Source organism: Anopheles moucheti, chromosome X, assembly GCF_943734755.1.
Source record: "Anopheles moucheti chromosome X, idAnoMoucSN_F20_07, whole genome shotgun sequence".
Taxonomy (NCBI): Eukaryota; Metazoa; Arthropoda; class Insecta; order Diptera; family Culicidae; genus Anopheles; species Anopheles moucheti.
In genome coordinates this window covers 188,561-209,183 of record NC_069142.1, presented here as the reverse complement: position 1 = coordinate 209,183, position 20,623 = coordinate 188,561, and the positions used below count along the sequence as shown (strand labels likewise).

The following is a 20,623-nucleotide window of genomic DNA, read 5'->3' as shown; positions in this document are numbered from 1 at the left end:
TATCACCGTACACTTCTCCAGTGTGGATAGTCCCAAAAAAAGATGATGCGCTAGGAAACTAGCAATTTCGGTTGGTAGTGGATTACCGAAAGCTAAATGAAAAGACCATCAATGATAGATATCCAATCCCTGAAATATCGGAAATACTAGATAAATTAGGAAGAACATGTTATTTTTCTACGGTTGATTTGGTTTCGGGATTCCATCATATTCAATTGGCGGAAGAGGATATTGAAAAAACTGCGTTTTCGATAACATCAGGCAAATATGAATTTACTCGCATGCCTTTCGGTTTAAAAACGCGCCTGCTACTTTTCAACGCGTAATGGATTGTATCCTAAGGGAAGAAATAGGAAATTGTTGTTTCGTGTACATGGACGACATTATCATTTTCTCCAGCTCATTGCAAGATCATAAGAGGGACATAATGAAAATATTTAAAAAGCTCAAGGAAGCTAACTTAAAAATCCAATTGAACAAGTGCGACTTTTTTCGCAAGGAAGTTGATTTTTTGGGTCATACAGTAACAGAAGACGGTGCAAAACCTAATAGTAGTAAAATAGACGCAATTAAAAATTGGCTAATCCCAAAAACGGAAAAAGAATTACGGCAGTTTCTCGGTACAATAGGCTATTATAGGAAATTCATAAAGGATTTCGCTAAATTAGTGAAGCCTTTAACAGCAATGCTACGTAATGACGTCGAATTTGAAATTACCGCGGAAATAGTAACATGTTTTGAAAAGTGTAAACGTTTGCTAACAATGGAATCAATACTTATTTACCCTGATTTCTCTAAAGATTTCATTCTCACAACCGACGCAAGCGATTACGCAATAGGAGTAGTTCTATCGCAAGGCACATTACAAAGCGACAGGCCTGTAGCATACGCATCGCGCACATTAAATAAGACAGAAGAGAAATATTCTACTACAGAGAAAGAGTTGCTTGCTATGGTTTGGGCGGTAAAGCATTTTCGACCGTACCTTTACGGCAGACGTTTTAAGCTTGTAACCGATCACCAACCATTAGCTTACTCACTTACTAATTCAAACCAGAGGATAGTTAGGGGTAAGTTAGTATTAGAGGAGTATGATTACGATTTGGTGTATAAACCTGGAAGAAATAATGTTATAGCGGACGCATTATCAAGAATAAGGCCGAACGAAGCAAATCTGAATGATCAAGCACCAAATTCAGATAGTAATAGCATCAGCTCAGTTTTAGTTGAATTTCCAAGTTCTGATACGACAAGCGATTGCGACACTGTTCACTCCGCAGACACCAGTGACGACTTTTTCATCCCTTGTACAGAAAAACCTATCAATGCATTTAAAACTCAGACAGTTCTTAAAATAGACGTCTCGGAGAGCCTCACCTGCGAAGAAATATTTCCAAAGTATTATAGGTTCACTTATTGCAAACCACGTTACGAAGAACAAGATATAATTAACAAATTCAAAAATCAACTAAATCCTAAAGTTATAAATTGTTTCAAATTACCGGTTTCCGTAATACAACTAGTACAGGAAACTTATAAAAAGTATTGCATCGATAAATCATTTAAAATCGTTATTTCTAGTACATTATTGGAAGATATTCAAGACGAGACAGAACAAGATAAAATTATACGAGAGACACATGAAAAGGCACATAGAGGTATTAGTGAAAATAAGTTGCAAATTTACCAACGCTATTTTTTCCCTCACTTGGAAACCAAGCTGAAGTCATTTATCCTCACTTGCAACAAATGTAAACTCAGCAAATATGACCGAAATCCACCTAAGCTTATTAGGTAAAGTACCTTTGGGGTAGCACCATTTGATAGGATTCACATAGATATTTTCTTTTTGAAAAAAGCTAAATGGTTAACGATTGTCGACTCATTTTCCAAATTTGCAAATAAAATTCCCATACCAACACGAACAATAGTAGATTTAAAAACAGCTATTACAGAACACATTCGTCAATTTGGACGTCCCGCGACAATCGTATGCGATCAAGAGCCGTCATTCACCTCTATTGATTTTGTCGGATTCTTAAATGACTTACGCATAGAAATTCACTACGCGAGTTGTTCAAGTTCCAATGGAACAGTAGAAAGGTTCCATTCAACATTGATATAACTTTACCGTACATTAAAAGATAAATACAAGGCTCTTACTCTAGAACAGCAAATCAATATATTAACAGATATTTACAACAATACATTTCATTCAGTTACAAAATCTAAACCACGTTCAATAATATTTAATACGCGTAACATAACAAATAGCGCGGAGATTGAAGAGAACTTTGACAAATTGCGTAGTGTCGTACAACAGAGATTACAGAAATATAGAGAAAGCTACGAAAATAAGCACCAACATTTAAAAGAACCCAAGCCACTCACTCAAAATGAACCTGTGTTCATCAAGTCATCTCAAAGACTTACAAAAGACCGCGATCCCTTTAAACTATCTGTAGTACGAAATGAAAATGGATTAACATTCAAGGACTCTTACAACATTAAAATACACAAAAACAGAATTAAAAATTAATACCTAGCAAGCTGGAAAAGAACTAGAAAGTCCAGACTTTCAGGGCAATGAATTACAGGCCGAGGACGTCCTTTTTCGACCCCCGGGAAGAGTTAGATTATTATATTTGGTATATTTAAATTAATGTTAGTTAAGTTAGTATGCGTCCAACGACTAGATGAAAGCTAGAATTAATATTCGTTAGATACTAAGTATCTATATATAATTTCGAACGAATGCACTCAGAAATGAAAGATTTATTCGATTATTTCAACAAGGTTTTTTATATAAAATTTCTTCGACTAAAGCAAATCAAATAAAAGTTCAACTAATTCAATAAGGTACAATTAGTTCAAAATTAGTGATATGGCAGCAGACAGCCGCCGTGTTTAACATTATTGTTATGGTAAAAATACGCTATATAATGACATTTAAAACATGTAATAGTGTCACATAGCTGATTTGCAAAATGTCATAGAACACTATAGAAAAATAGATGTTTTATAAGTATTATTGAAGCAATAACCACGCCTTATCTCCCATTAATGACTAGTCATGTTATCGAAAAGAACAATAGTTACGGTTACACGATACAAATCTTCAACTGCAAATCATACCCATACCATCACATAGTAGCAATAAAAACAGATACGCTTATGTTTCTACTTCAAACGGTACCAATCTTTTATAACATACTACCTTTTTCTGGCTACTGAGATCCTACATCTTTCCTTCAGTACAACTGAATTTCTAAGCGAATGTCAAAAGATTGCAAGCAAAAGATTTGTGTTGCCACCAAAGTTGGCCAATAATTTCTGCTCAAAAAGATTTGTCATCTCTGCTCGAATACACCAACACATGCAAAAAAAGTTTCGCGGAGGGTGAAAACTCGAGCAGGAATCGTATCGTGTGAACATACCTAATCACAATTTCAACCATAAAATTGCACATCTAATATTTGTGATGTAGGAAGTACGATCGGGTAGTTACCTACTTTTTCTGAAATTACATCTTGTAAGTGCGTGTGTGTCTTTTATTTTATGTATTTCGCTTCCATTTTCGGAGGACTAGCATATATGCTCACGTGTTCTATAAAAGTTATACGAGGGATGGTAAAAAGTGGTTAGGAACAAGAGAAGCTTTTACTTTTCAGAGAAATGAGCATGAGCAGAATTTCGGAAAACGATGCACATATTCCTTAACAAGCAAATTTCCTTCAAAGAAAATATAAACTATACTACACATTAATAAACAATACAGGAATGAAAAGTATGTCATAATAAATACTTTGAATTCTAGAGCCCCACAAACTGCCCTCAAACTCATAGAGATTTTCTCATTTTCATCAGGTAAGAGATGGGCTTTTTATTCTAAAATGTGTACTCTTCTAAACGAAAGTAAACTCTCTCACGGTGTAGCCTGTTGCATAATTATCTTTGAATTCATTTTTCATACAGGTAAATGAACGATGTAACAGTTCCACATGAAACACTATTTGAGGGCATTCAAACAATCTTTCGTGCCTGGTTTCATTTTTCATACACCACTTCTCAGTAACATCGCCTATTTTAGTGACTAAATTGTGCAATTGGATATTCTTTCATTAGGTCCGCTTAAAACATTATGTGTGCTTAACACGAAGTAAACACTCAAGTGCAGTAATTGACTAACAGAATTCAAATGATGCAATGAGACAAAACATGAAAATCATGTTTCAGGCGTCTTAAATTGTTTAAAATGTGCAAAGAATATTTTCATTTCCTGTAGCTAAATGTACTTGCTCAGTTTTGCATTGTTTCAACGCTCTTCGAAGAAATTACAACAGATAAAACTATATTATAATACTGAAGACATATTTCCCTCTTAAAGAAATAGTTTATGATTTCTGAATTAATCATAACAAGAAGCTTACAGCAAAATGCTTGTTCGCTCATAAAGCTTGCTTTTCTTTCACGAAACGAAGGTCCTTATGTAACATTGTTCAGAGCACAAGCCATACTCACCTACATACTGAGACACATACAACTTTTACCTACATCGACACGCACGAACGCATGCTCGGCGGACATAAGGTGGATCTGATTAATACTGCAACTATTTTGCTATTCGGTTCCCAACTGTTTGCCATGAAATCTATGTAAAATAGCTTCTTCGGCAAAGTATAGGTATAGGCTGGAAGTAATACAACCCACACTGATGAAACATGAACGCATAAAGCTCATGAGCTCATAAAGAATATTTACATGTGGAATATGAAGAAACCCAATATTCACGCACAGTAAACACAGCTTCTTCCTAAAAGTGGCAACTAATTGTTAATTTATCACCGAAAAGAATGAATTTGATAACTTTGTACAAACCCACATGAATTACGTATAGTTCACTCTACGTCGATTAAGATAACATTCACTAACCACTCACACATTTTGCATTGATTGGCTCGTCGTGGTCTATGGTAGAATGCTGATTGACAGGTTTATTGCTGAGGTGCACTGCTTTTGAGTTGTAAAGTTGACCAATTTGACACTAAACCATCACTGCTTGTCTAATAGAAATCATTAGGAGGTACATGTTAGAGTATAAGATATACTGGCACCTTTATATAACTGGCTGTGATTCTGTAAATATCAAGATGTTAAGATTATGACACCCACGCAATTCGGGAGAAAATATAGACATTTACAATAAACCGCATGTACAACTTTACATCAAAGGTTTCTGCCACGAATAATTTCTGAATGACCTGTTAGCCTTTTGTAATAGACTTTCTAGCCGGGTGTACATAGACTTCACACTTAAACAGAAGCTAAATACAAACACACATCCGCATACACACACGCGTACACACACGCACACACAGACGCACCATCGGTTAGTTAAGAGATTGGTTGACCACACTTTAGCTCTATTCTAAACATTCGGGTTATTGCAATTACACAGAACGTCTTTCACTGTAATGATGTTCAACAATGACATGCAGATTCCGTGTCCTTTGTTACTCTGAATATCTCCCTAAATTTTTAAGATAGTTCCAGAGTCTACGGTCGCTTAGCATCTCTTACAAATGTAGTTAAACCAATGCTATGTTCTGCCAATCGCTGTTTGCATCTTACTACCGTAAATTTGAGAGAGACTTTTCCAGGATAACCTGCCAAACGAATACGAAAGACTAGAAGAGAGACCTAGGTCTCGTCCATGGAAGCTTCTTTTATGGAGCATGCGCCGAATAGTCTACCGTATGTGATAACAACTGAGAGTACACAGCTCCCAAATGTAAAATTTCCATTCTTGTATCTTGATGTTCCCAAACACGTGCCTGTCACTGTAGTGAGTAGACATATGAGGGAGATATCGTGTCCAACGCCCAGCGCCATCGTCAACAGGCGGACATGCTAAAGTATGTTATCTCCCTCACAAGCGAACAATAAGCGGTCTGTTATTACGATTCCCGCCTTAGAAAGATGATGAAATTCAACAATGAGTTTATGAGTTAATATTTTCGGGAAGCGGGTTTGAGAGGGATTATACGAGTGAGTAAAAAATGCCCAAAACAAAGAAAAAACATCTAAGGAACTATATATACAGCATGGGATATCGAATGATGTTACATAATAACTCTAACTTTAAAAGATTGTATCTAGTAACTTGCAGCACTCACCCGGTTACACCATTGCCATCACCACCCAGGGTCGAATGTTGATCAATGTGGGTTATGTGTAGGATACAACTGCTCTCGGGAAGCACAGATTCATCAATAGGCGCTTACATATAACTCATAAATTTACAAATTGCATTGATATGAAGACTGAGTTCGGTTTTTGGAATATTCCATAATAAGTGTTTTTTGAGATAGAATTCATGAAACCAAGATTATCTTTTTTCTGTAAGAACGGCAATCCCTTTGCTGCTCGGGAATGGGCCGGTTGGAAAACCGGTGCCGCTTCCAATACACCACCGGATCACGCCAGAATCAAGATTCTATTAACGACAAAACCGAACATAACTATTTAATGTACAGGATTTCATGAATAAAAATATTGGGTCTTTATCGTTTATAATCACTAATTATGGTAATAGCATGGTATGGTAAAACAGAAATTGTAAAAATACGCAGTAAACTAACAAACTTCATACGGGCGGTAAACATTGGCATCACCCAATGCGGGCTGAATATGTTAACCCTATTCCTGGCAACCGTCTACCCCGGTAGCAGGCGTTTTTATTCGCTAATAACTTTTTTTCTACAAATCGCTATTATGCTATTTAAAACTTGGAAAATAACAGGTGGGCTGATAATTGTTTGGCCTAACACATATATCGCGCTAGAAAATTTTTATCCATATCATATTTCGTTTGTACCGACCTTCAATTCTGTCCAAATTTGACAGCACTCGGGCCAAAACCTAATGAGCTAGAGTATTTTGTATGACGCAACTTTTGTGTTTTGAGTAATCATTTAAAAGAAGGAATTTCGCGTGATGATAAAATATTGGTTTTTGAAGGGTAAAAATACAGTTGAAGCCAAAAATTGGCTTGATGAAGAGTCTTTGGACACTGCTCTACCAAAATCAACCATCAAATATTGGTATGCTAAATTTAAACGTGGTGAAATTAGCCCTGAGGACGGTGAACACAGTGGAAGCCCAAAAGAGGTGGTTATAGGAGAAAACATTTAAAAAATGACAAAATTATTAAGAGCACCCATAATGTGAATTTGATCGAGATAGCTGACACCCTAAAGATGTCTAAAGAACGTGCTGGACATATCGTTCACGAGTATTTGGATATGGGATAGCCTTGTGCAAAATGACTGCTGCGCGAGCTCACATTTGACCAAAAACAACAACGGTTTGATGATTCGGAGTAGTTTATTTCTGAGTAGTAGCGAAATAAATCCTAGTTTTTGCGTCAATATGTTACCACGGATGAGTCTTGGCTTCTCTACTTCACTCCAAAGTCCAATAGACAGTCATCCAAGTGGACAGGACGCGATGAACCTGCTCCAAAGCGGGTGAAAACGCAACTATGAGTTGGCAAGGTTATGACGTCAGGTTTTTTGAATTCGCAAGGAATAATCTTCATCAACTTTCTTAAAAAGGAAAGACCATTAATTTCGACTACTATATCAAGTTATTGGAACGTTTGAAGGACGAAATCGCCAAAAAACGCCCACATTTGAAGAAAAAAAAGTTTGCTCAGTGCCACAAATCAGAGAAAACAATGGCAAAATTCATGAATTAGACTACGAATTGTTTCCCCACCCATAGTATTGCTCAGATATGGCTCCCAGTGACTATTTCCATTCCTCAGATTGCGAAGGATGCTCGCTGGGGAAAAAAATTTCGTCGGATGAAGGATGTTTTACTGTCATAGGCCAAACAATTATCAGCCCACCTGTTACATATGAAATTCGCCGTAGTTTTCCATGAAATATATGTGAGTCTTTTTTTTAAATTGTTTAATTATTGTTTTACGATTATTTTTTTCAATAATCCTATTCCTGGCAAAAATACTTCACGGGTGGCCAAAAAGTTGGGAGGCTTATAACTATTGAAAACGTAGTTCAATATCAATGTCGGTTCCATGTTATGGCTCTTCAAAGATGATGATTTTTTACGACAAAATTCTAAAACGTCAAAAATAATTATTGTGGAACTTTACTTGGAACGTCTAATACCCACAATAAAATGCCTGTAAATTGTCTGTAAATGCCTGTAAAATGTCAATGTCTGTAAAAACCTAAAATAACAACTTGGACTATGCTTGGAATATACTTTGCCGAATATTTTTTTTATGAGAGCCAAGGTTACAGCCAAGCCAAGGCATCCCGGGCGATGTGAAATTTGACGAATTATTAAACTGAATGAAATAAAATTAACAACGTCCACTAATTCTGTTGCATAGCCCTGTAACCGGGCCGATTAGCTAATAATAAAGAAATCTGATTTTAAAATAGTCCTTGTAATTTGTTATTTTCGTTAAAACTTTTTGTTTGCGTTGTTAACATACGGGAAACATGGCAACCTAGTTCAGACTTGCTAAAAAAGGTTTGATCAGACATTTACCGAGCAGCTGACCGAAGCTTTCATTAGGATCTAATTATTTATACCTAGGCTTAACCGAGCTTGTCATTTGTATGGGGAGCTTGGAGCTTGCCTTTTTTTTCGATTTCGTTCCAGCGCAAAATTTCATTCAAGATGTGCCTGATAGTGATCCAATATTAGACTCACCATTCTCCATGGTGGAGTTATCCTTGGCTCATGGGAGCAAAACATGGGACCTATTTTTCTAGATATACAGGGGGCGTTTGACTCAGGTCCTCCGCACAAACTGAGTCAAAAACTGCAAACTGCTGGACTGGCAGCTATATATCGAATAGTTTTTTATTCAAGCTTTGTCGGAAAAAGTAATGAATTTTAACAATGCTCACGTTCAATTGCAACGAACCAGCTATCATGGACTTGCACAAGAATTTGAGCGCCCTGCTATATAATTTTTATGTGAGTGATATAGATTCTTGTCTAGCACCCAACTGCAGTATTACACAATTGGCAGACGACGGCGTCATCTCAATTGCTAGCAAGAACGCCGCCGAAATACAACAGGCTTTACAAACCACTCTGGACAATCTTGCCGAGTGGTCTAATAACCTTGGTATCAAGTTCTCTCCAACGAAAACTGAAATGGAAGTCTTTGCTCCTTCGGAGGTTGCTCCAGTGAAGAGCGGCGCAATCACACATCAGCCACAACACAAGCAATAGTTCCACAACTACAAGAACTACAGCAATAGCATCAGACCAAGATCGTCCCATAAAACATTAGGACAGACATAACGAACAGCAACAATAGTACAATAACAAGACCCCAAACGACGTACAACCATACAACAACGACCAATACAACCGAGTATGTTCGGGATAAGGCAATTCGCAAGGCGGCGGGGTATTCAGAGACGGCCAGGCCGTATTGCGTAAAAGCCGTCATCATATTGATGAAATAAAAAAAAAATTTCTGTGTACCCCCAGTACGGCTGGGATGGTTTACTGTTCAAAGTGGTTTCTGAATTGTGTGTCGTTTCGGGAATGTGTCGGGAACTGTATCACCGAGTAAAGTGAATTTCATCTTGAAAATCTGTGGATAATATCGGATGAAACCTTTTGAGAAACGCTTTGCAACTGATATTCAATAAAGTAGTATATTCTTTCAAAAAGTCAAGCAATTTGCTCAATAAATTAAGTACAGAGAAGAAAGTCAGTATCTATCTAACTTTGAAGTATAAACGATTTTACTCTCAGATTCGACTTACTCTGAAATACGTGATACGGTGATTTTTGTCCGACAAGATCTGATGATGTCTAACTAAATCATTAACTTCACGAGAGCAACCACAAGTAGCATATATTTCCATTTCGTCAATGGTCGCTACTGTGTACAAACAGAAAACTGTTCATCTTTCTGTTAAGAATGTGCAACGTTTACAACAATAGGTTACTACTGGAGACACTACTCCAGACACTACTGGAGTTAGACACTGGTAGCTGGCGTTCATATCAGTTACGCTTCGAGAATAAAGAAGATAATATCGAAGTAATCATTGCACCATGCTGTGTGTTAATTATCATTCGAAGTGATCGTTTTACTCCGCCCTGTCTTTTAACAGGTTATGGACCTAGTGTTCTCTGTGCTGTAGTGAAAACCTTACCAAAATTACATCGTCGTTAAAAGTAGTGCTCCCACGTTTGCGAGCGGACAATTACGAAATCTGCGCGAAATGTGTGGTCTCATTTTCACGCAGTATGAACGGGCGAGGTAAGAAAGCATCCAGCCAAGCCACTGCACAAGCAGACCAAGCGCCTGGAGTATGGCGAGCAACAATGCGTGTGGCACGCTGTCTAAGGCAACTTTCATGTCCGCGTCGATCTGGGAGCCGGCACTGATGGTCCTGTGGCAGAGACTGACAAGCTCAAACAGGTTGGTGATAGTCGAACGTTTCGGAATAAATCCGTGTTGAACAGAAGAGTTTGGAACGCAGTTACGCTTGGCAAGGGCTTACGTGGTAGTAGAACGCATATGAACGATGGGTTTTGCGATACACGTCCGTTCGTGTCGGTTGCTAGATTTCAACTTCGTAACTCCTTAAAAATTATCTATTAGAAACCGATTTGATTTTGTGTTGTGTATTGACACCTAATATGATATAATATGAGATAATATTTTAAAACCCAGCTAATGTTCCAAGGATGATCTAATGCGTTTAAAACCCTGAGAAAGTTAAGTTTAATTTTCAACCCAAATCAGCGCTCAGTGCAAAGTTAAGTACACCTGTTTCCATCGACGACCTGTTTCCTGTAAACTCTTTTTTATTCTATTCTTAGTCAACAATCGGATGGTGCAGCATGTCACTCTTTAGGTCGTACTCTGTGAAGGTTGATGGAAAACATAATAACAACTCTAAAGATGTATGGCCCCCTAGCAGCTCGGACCAGCTATGTTGGAGATAACTCCTTAGATAATTGTGAGAACTGATAGCACGCCCGTGGTAGTCGATATTGACGGACTGTATTTGTAATACGTATTCTACCTTTCCAGTTTGTCTTGCAAATGTTATTTTTTTATTCTGAAGAGACGGCCAGACCGTATTGCGGCAAATGTTGGTAAGCAAATGTTCGACCCTCGCACTATACTTCTGATTATCTTACAATATACCTCAAAGTTCATGCTGCAGACAACAAATAACACAATTATTATGATCACATTTGATGAAAGAACTAAATATTAAGCACTTATCATTGCCACAATTTTCACTGTTAGTTGCTTAATCATGTCCTATATTCATGATGATCCATTTGCATGTGTATTGCTCTAGAAACTCATATGCCTGTTATATGATAATTTAAAATTCGACATCCTTGGACTTGGTGCTATAGACGGTAAATATAAAGATTTATCGATCGAAATACGTCTTTTATTCATACTTAATCAGATCACTTTATACAACCACACAAACATGCTGCCCAAAACACTAATCATAAGCAGAAATCTTCAGTTTTATTACTTTTTTTATAAAGATCCATTTGAATTTGTATTGCTTTACAAATTTATAACCCTTTTATTAAATAATTCCTTTATTCAATCCAAGATATCTACAATTCCAAAAATATGTTCACATAAATTAGTTATTACTTTTGTTTTATTTACGTGGGTCTTACTGGCGTGTTAAGAAAATCTAATGACATGCAGTACAAATGCTTAGATCTGGGATTTGATTCAATCAACCTTTTCATAACGAGTACTCCTTATGACCAATTTTTCGCAAAAAACGAGCTATTGTACCTTCCAATGAACAAAATCTAACATTTAGAGCATTTGGGAACATTTTGTTTTGCTTGAATCTGAAAAAAAACATGAAAGTAGTTCAGCATGACATGAAATGAATGGAAGCTGCACGCATTAATGCTACCAAAGAAAATCCTGTTGATGAACTTATGACGTTGATCAATTGGAAACCGACAACAATAACATCGAAGAGCACTTAACAACACACATGGAAGACCCATTTACAGAGCAACTCACAAAACTACCGACAGGCAATATCAACGAATCAGGTTTTGCAGCAGGAATAAATCATTATTTTATTTGATTTTATATGTAATTCGTGTGGTACAAGAACTTCCCGTACAACAAGCTTTTCGTACGAGTGAAACACTGGAACGGATTGAACTCGTTATTTAAAGGTTTGTAGTGCAGGCAGTCCCCGAATCTCGAATCTCCGCGTAAGTCGAATCCTGGAGCAATTTGGTTTATTCTTCAAAATCAATGAGTCGACTTCTTTCTCTGTACATAATTTATTCAACTCTTCAGGCGTGTTATAGAACGATTACATTAAAATAAATTAAAAACAAATGCTTTATATGACAAAAATAGATATTTTCGACCAATTTTCCATCTTTTTGCTTAGATTTTGTGCTATAAACTAACCCAGCTGTAGAATTTCCGAAAACCGCGTATCATCGAAAACGCGTGTAAGAGGAACCGCGTTTCTCGGGGACGGCCTGTTTAAACCATTAAATTCGGATAGAAAAAAGATTTCAATTGTTTTAACCCTCGCTGCCAAATAAGCTACATTTCTTAAGATCTATTAGTTTCAAGTCCCTATCGTCGATGAACTCTTTGTCACCGTTCGTTGTCTTGTTTGTTTTCTTTTTTAATATATTGAGAAGAAAGAATTCGTTCAAGCAAAGTATATTTCTCTAGATTAATGAGCCACAATTTTATTATAAAATACGGATACCCGCGTCGAACATCCGGCCAACGACATAACAGGTTAATTGGAAGCATTTTGTTGAAAACATAATTGATCCATATACGGTCGATAATTTAAAAGATTCATAAAATTATGGGAAAATATTAACCGATGATGGTAATCATTATATTTTCCGGTGCATATCGACCCATTTATAAAGTTTCTTTTCTTTCTTTTCTTTTCTTTATAAATTAATCAGACATAGAATAGCAGCAAATTAACAGTCTAGACTTTCTGAACTTGTAGTATTAAATTCACATTTCGAAGGTTCGTGTAAAAGCAATAATTTCCAAAAATAATAATGGTACCCCACGATTAGTTCAATGATAAAGATGTACAAAGTATAAAAAGTATAAGTTTGTAACCAAAATACAAAACAAAACACTAGGCCCTTCACATTGCAACTACTACACCAGTAAATTCTCAACGGTACACACTTCATGTTAATCACAATAATTTTTGCATTAAACATTTCTACCGTGGTCACGCATAAAACTTTTACATAAATATTCTATAGCATGACATCCAATAAGCATCATCGTCCAGCTCTCCTAAATTAATTATAACTTAACCACCAATATAGACCCCTGGATATTTCTGTTAAAAAAATATTGCTGCAGAACTCATTATAAATTAAGGCAACCAAATTGTGAAGCTTTTGACCAGCAATGCTCTTCACGGATATGTAACAAAATGCTAGACGGTTCAAAATGCTTCTACCAAGAACACAACCGTGCCACTTGGTAGATATGCCAATCCCACAAGACTGGACCGGTACAAAATTCATATTATCTGAATATAATGGTAGACAGACCATTTTATTTTCGAAATAAAATAAAGTTGAATCCCATCTGAACCGAACCACCATAAGTAAGGACTGAATAGTCGATACGGCAATCTAAAGAAACAAAAAAAAAACGATTCACGAAAATGGAGAAATTATCTTCTGATTGGAACATAGATACTGAAGCATCATCAATTATGATGTTAAAATTAGTGGTACATATGGTCGTTGATTTATTTCCACATGACCATGCTAAATGTAGTGGTCAATTGCCAATTTATTTAAAACTAGTACCGCGAACGTGAATAAAATGAATACATGAATACATGTATCTTTGTTAACACGTTCAACGCCGCATCACCCTAATTCAAATACAGTCGATACCCGATATACGCGGAGAATGCGTTCCAGCGTCTATGTGAAATTGGGGAACCTCAAAATGGTACAATTTTGCTGCATTCAATTCGTCACTCCTGCTTTTTGGTCCAGAAATTGATTTGATTTGTTGTAAAAGAGTTATAGTTAACACTAAACGTGTTAGAATTGAAGCATAATTATAATCAAAAAAAATATATCTGAACAATGTTTTTTTTTGTTGAAACTTTGTAAATGCGAGAAAATATAACCTTCTACACTCAACACACTATGAGGCAATTTACGTAAATCTGGGGTCGTTATGCGCTGCAAAATACAATAACTAAAATGGATCAATTAATTAATTAACATCAAATTTACACTGTTAGTCTTAGCTTTCAATCGAGACATCTCTCATGTTTGTCTCTCCATTACGAAGCATTCCATACAATCAGAAATCATTATTTTTGCATATCTAGCCCACGAGATCGTTTGAGTTTGACAGCTCTTGTTATAAAGGAAGCCAACAGTGTAAGTTATTTTAATCAATCAAAAAGTATTCAAATATCTTGATTCATCAAATTCAAATCATTAGATTTGGTTAGCACCAAAATCATTTACAAACCATTGCACTTTGACAAAAAGAGCTGACAAACTCACTTGTCATAGAACAGCAATTTTAATGGATTTTTTGTAATAATTCTAGTAAAATACTATAATCGATCAAAACGAAATTAACAACTTTTAACTTAACTTATACAGCATTGCGCGGGCACAATATACTTAAACTTGAAGTAGTAAATGAGACACTCAAATTATCACGGTGACATTTGATGAAAAATGTGATAAGCAATCACTTTAAATTCTAAAGAACTCTCAGAGCTTAACCGATGCACTATGGATGCAGATTAATGTGGATAAAGTATCAGCGTTTGGGAAAGGGAGTGTGAGCGCTTCTCAGGAGAGAAAGACAGAGAGAGTATCGGGAGGATAATAGGCGGCGCGCTTCCTAATCTTATCAAATTGATTTTGGAACTGACCGTATACGGAAGTACACAGAAAGTGCTAAGATTCGGTCGACTTTTCCGTCTCAATCATTTTTCGATAACTTACATTCATGTGTATCCACAAGATTTAAGTTAACAATCCTGAGAGCAATTAAACAAAAATAACTGTGCGGGTAACCAAATAGGCATAAACGATAAGGGGTAAATGATACACAATTAGAATATACGCTCGTAGAATAGCAAATAGGCCTGTACTTTCAACACGCTTTCCTCTGTCACTTCACGAACATAGCTATCCGATACACAATACCATTTGCCCGGTGGTGGCTCAACATCTGGCAACGGTTCGGTAGACTTTGGGGTATAACCAACTTCACCTTCAGGCTCGTCTTGTTCTTTCTGCTCCTTCGGTAGCTTCTGCCCGTTGTCATCGTTATCGCTGGTTGTATGGTATGAACTAAGAGAATCGTCACTATCGCGATTGTGAATTCCCATACGCCGCGCCTGCTCTTCGACCATCTCTTGTTCAGACTTACGATCAAGCTCATCCTTGGAGCCCTGAGGGATGAACTTCCATCGCTCGTCGTCTGGGCCAAACTTAGGGCGCACCTTCACGTATGCGACGTAATGTCCGCCATGCATAGAACCAGAATGCTCTACTAATCCGTACAATGCGTATAAGATTCTTTTCTGACCGGGTCGAATGTGCGATGCACGTTTAACTTTCGAACCACAGAACGGTGCTATGTCCAGGACGAATGGGAACGAAACCAGCTTGTTTAGCTTTTTGAATACACTTCTTAACCCTACCTGAAAGCGCTTTAAGTGCAAGATCAGAACTGCTGGTGGTTGAGATATAAGCAATTGCTTCGTCGCATTCGTGTTGACCGACTTACCACCCTTGCCGTTGATGCGCTCTGTACATGCTTCACAACATACCTTGTTATTGCCAGTCATCAGTTCAACAGCGGTAAAATTATTAAAGCACGACTGTATCGAGTACTCTCCATCCTCACATTGATAGCGCGGCGCAATCGTGTTACTCCAATCTGCACGACTAAATGTGCGCTGACGACCGCGCTTTGGCTCACTAGTGCAACCTTTGTCACCTCCATCCCGTCCACTAGTGCCTAGATGTAATTCTCCTCTTCGCTTCACAGTATCTTCATCTGTTTCGCTGCTTCCTGCAGTCCCAGGCGGTAGCTGCCGCGCAATATGTGCTGCTCGCTGTGCGCTAATACCAACTGCGCACACAATATTGTTTCCATCTGTCTCCTTGTTCAGGTTTTCTGGCGTATCGTCCGTTTTTTCTGGCAGAGGACGCAATTGGTTGCCGTTTTGATCCACAATTGACATTGCACCATTCTTCGATAGCGGATCATCCGTCACGTCATTGTCTTCTACATCAGCGTCGGACGGTTCATTCGAATCGTCTGAAGACCCATCGTTCACCTTGGAACAATCGGACTGGAATGGCTGATCATCGGTTAACGGTACCATATGAGCCATGAATTCGCTTTCCTCACTCCCGTTGCCTACTTTATCTCCACCAGTAGACGCTAATATTCCACCACCACTTCCAACCGACGACAGGTTAATTCTATTTTTCTGATGCTTTGCAATCCTTTTCGCTTTTTTATTAGATTCTCGTTCCTTTTTGGTAGCAGACTTTGATACTGGTGTCCCATCTGTTGATGTTGCTGACGCTCCCCTGACACCAGACAACGTCGTTCCTCCGGAGGTATGCCCATCTGGCTCGGGACTACTTCTTCGCCTGATTGGAGGTTGTGGCTTCTCTACGCAGACCGGTAGCGAAATATCAAGGAAGTATTCATGCTGCGACGATGTATGATGGCAGTCCTGACAGGTTAAGGTAGAGACGAGCGAGCCTCTGAATACCTGCTCCGGACGGAACACCCACTGAGAAATCTGTTCATTGTAGAACTTTGCCACTGCCTTCTGTGTGCTATCCGCGTTTTGCAGCTGTTGCCGCGTTGTAACCTGCAACCCGAGCCGTTGCATTATTAGGGACTGGTAGCGGCGTAAATCATCTGTGCGCACACTTTCCAAGAGATGCCGCAATAATTCATGCGAATCGTGCTGATCACCCCCATCGAACTGGGGCCACTTGCTGGTCAATTCCTGAAGCAACCAATTCGGTGATAGTGATTCTTCCGCATTCGCCGTTAATTCGCTTAGCAACTCGGCCAGCGCTTCAGTGAGACTGCGCCAATTGGTCAATGCACCGTCTATAGGTGGCATCGCCATGTCAGAACCGTCATGCAATTTTAAAATCCCACCAGGTATGTGTACCTTCTCACCTTCGGTCGCAGACTGTTTTAAGATATCAAGTAGATAAGGTGTACGAGCCAGACACTGCAAGACGGCGTTGAAGAAGCAAGTGTTGCCAAGATTGGACAGACCACGCACACGGGGGAGCGAATCTACTATGGATTTCATAGGCATCGCATGCCGAACAATCGGGGACGAAGCTTGGTTGATCTGATTTGGCCCAGTTCCACTATACCCACTGTCCGGTTTGTGTTCGTAAGTTTGATTGTTGGGGTTAAATTTTGCAGCATCCGGTACATCGAACGAGCTGTTTGTGTTTGATTGAAGTGCCATGCTTCTGACTGACTCTGTTGTATCTCGCAATTTAGTTTGCATATCCGCAATAGATGTGTTGCCAGTACCGGAGAACCGAACTTTCATTACTTCACGTTTAATAAGCTCAACCAGTTCGAGTAGCTTTGGTTTCGCGAACGAATCGACTGCCACATTACAGCAATAACACCACACGTCCATCGTAGTGGTATTCATGGCAAGTGCGTGAACGTCCGAACGAGGTACCTATAAGAATATAACAAAAATGGAATGGAATGCATTAACACACTCACAGGCTAATAGGGCGTGTGCTGGTTCACAACAGCATACGATCGCAAATTAGTGACTTTTGTTTTCCTCTCTGCAAAACTTACTGTATAATGTTTTAAAGCATGCTCATTTTGCTTCCGACCACACAGTTGCGTTCCACACTTGAGACAAAGCCACAACGCCGTCTCACAACTGGCATCGCTGAACGCTTTCGATGATTCGTGGATATGGTTTCCACCGTGTGTAGCTGGGTCATCCATACACTTGCCACAAACCTTTTTAAACCAGGCGTCATTGGTTTTGATTTGTTTCCGTATCGTGTTCAAGTCAATAGATTTTTGTATGTGTGTACACACTTCACCCCCATTCATCTTGGTGGAAAGTATTGTTTCATCGTTTGATTCTGTCGAGGAGGCTCCACCGTCCACTCGGTAGTCACTGCGCTGCCTTTTTCCCATAATAATGTTCCCTCTTCCGGTAGAAGCTTTCGCGTAAAACAAAGAAAAAACAATTACTCACATATACAAATAGACGATACTACGGCGCAAAGTTACGGTGTATTTCACTGTGTACTTAAAATAAGGAAAATTATAATCTATACCACCGTGTAACGAAATTAAGCATAATAAAGTCGCCCATAAACTTACACAAAAAATGGATATGGAATAAAGTTAGAAAAGTTACATCCGAACTACACACAATTTGACAGCGCTCAGCCTCATGGCACAGCCTGTCGCCTGCTGTCAATTCCGTACAAAAATCGGTCTGGTACGTGTAGCTTGAACAGCGTCAGGCTCAATTCATAAAAATGTTGTAATTATTAAACACCAAGCTCAAAGAGTTAAAGATACCAAAAATGGACTAATCTTGAGCTGCAAGGTGGAATGGTCATAAAACAACAACCAATCCAACGGATGATAGCGGGTCGTCCAACGCGGTCTGGCCAGACACGATCCGATAGTCTGGGAACCGACGAATATAGCATCGCCTGCCAAGAAAGCTTGTGTGTAGTTTGGATTTTAGACGTACTTCATGTCCGTCAACTGATGATATCTTCATCTTCATCACGAAAACGTACCTCATTAGAATCTACAAGCATAAAACACCGTTTAAAATGGATACCATCACAAAAAGAAGACTTAAAAATAGGTTAGCAATATTACTTTTTAAGCATGGTGTATCCATGAACAGAAAAATGCAATAAACTTATATGCTCACCACCAACTTAACTGCAATTTCACGATATTTTCGCTACTTTTCGCACTAAATTCCAGCTACTTCACGTGCAGCTCCACGTAATTTTGACTGATTCAGCACATTTAGTTGCAAAATTCATACGAAATACATCCCACCGATCACACCGTGAACACACCAAAGAACCCGTAATTGGTCGCGTGCGTGCTGTCAACAGGATTGCTCTAGATCAGATTTCCACAAGGTATAGAGATTACAAGAAAAATGTCAAACTTTCTACCAAAGTACGTAGAGGATACAGGTGAATGCGTATAGCCCCATGCTCCAAAACGTCACATGAAAAGACGTCTTTGCGCGGTCTTTTCGTCCCCGTAGAGACGACGGAAAGACGTCTTAATAACACCTCATCGGACCAACTGTCATGGCGGCACAAAAAAAAAGCTGCAAAAATTATTTTTTGTGCCGCTTTTTTCCGAGCTTTTTTTGTGCCGCTTTTTTCCTTCGGTCGTCTTTCCCCAATGAAACCCTACAACAGTCCGGTCCGAATGCAAGCTAGCTATTTATAGAATTGAACTTGTGTATGTCTGATTGTGCAAATGTTTCTAGCGTTTTATTGAATTGTCCTATGCGTCTGTTTTGTTTAAAAGACGACTGTAGAGCTACAAAAGCAACAACGGTGTAGTGGAATGGAAAACGTAATGCTGTTGTATTTCTTCATCAACAAATCGCGAAAAATGCGTAAAATTGATGGTGTACGTACTACCCGGTAAGCGTTTTGATGTATTTATGACCTCGGCCACGAAAAATGTGTTTTCTTTATATGGTTTGAGATAAACACAGTGCGATATTTGTGAATCGTTTCAGATACGGTAAACGCTTCCGATGATGCCATTTTACCATCTGACTATGTGGAAAACCTTTCTCCTTCGAAAAACTGCATCGAATCGGCAATAGGTTAGAAACATATCCGTGATGTGTTATCAACTAACGGAGGATTAGAAAATGTTTAATGTTTTGCAAACCGAAGTAAAACAGGTGTGTCATCGTTCCTGTATTACACAAAAAGTCATTTCGTCAAGGATGAGACCAATAGGGACAAATGGAATAATATTGTAAAAAAATGTTTGCAATCCTGCAGACCCGATGGAAGAGATACAGAATCATGATTATACCGGCATGTGTAATAGGGCAGTGCACTCCTTTCTTTCAATTAAAGCTTGCCTCGTGCAACCGCAGTGCTAAAACACGCTACCTGCAAAATGTACATGTATTTTTCATTCACGGCCTTTAGTGCCACAAAAACTACACAAACATTACCATCAGCTACACAAATTCAACATGTTAAAACAGATTCGGACTCCGAGGGTTGATGGCGTTTAGAGAATCTATTCCGACAAAAAAGTATTGCGATGTGGTGCTGGAACAATCGCTGGGTGTGTCTACACAGGAATAAGGCAACACAGTTGTAGTTCGGGATCCTTTCCTCGTTCTTGTTCATACCAGCTATCCTGTTCAAAAACACAATCATTCTGTAGAAGGATCTTTCAAGCCGTCTGCTTCACTGCTGGCGATCCTATTTATAATCGGTA

General features: G+C 38.5%; 1 protein-coding gene across 1 annotated transcript; it reads right to left on the bottom strand.

Moving 5' to 3' along the window:
- Positions 1–11,622: 11,622 nt before the first annotated feature.
- LOC128306985 (ubiquitin carboxyl-terminal hydrolase 45) lies at positions 11,623–19,192 on the bottom strand. Its single transcript, XM_053044675.1, has 3 exons — positions 19,059–19,192; positions 17,945–18,324; positions 11,623–17,816 (listed from the first exon to the last, which is right to left on the bottom strand). Exons 2-3 carry the CDS (start codon positions 18,296–18,298, stop codon positions 15,183–15,185), a joined length of 2,988 nt encoding a protein of 995 aa, XP_052900635.1. The 5' UTR covers positions 18,299–18,324; positions 19,059–19,192; the 3' UTR covers positions 11,623–15,182.
- Positions 19,193–20,623: the final 1,431 nt, after the last annotated feature.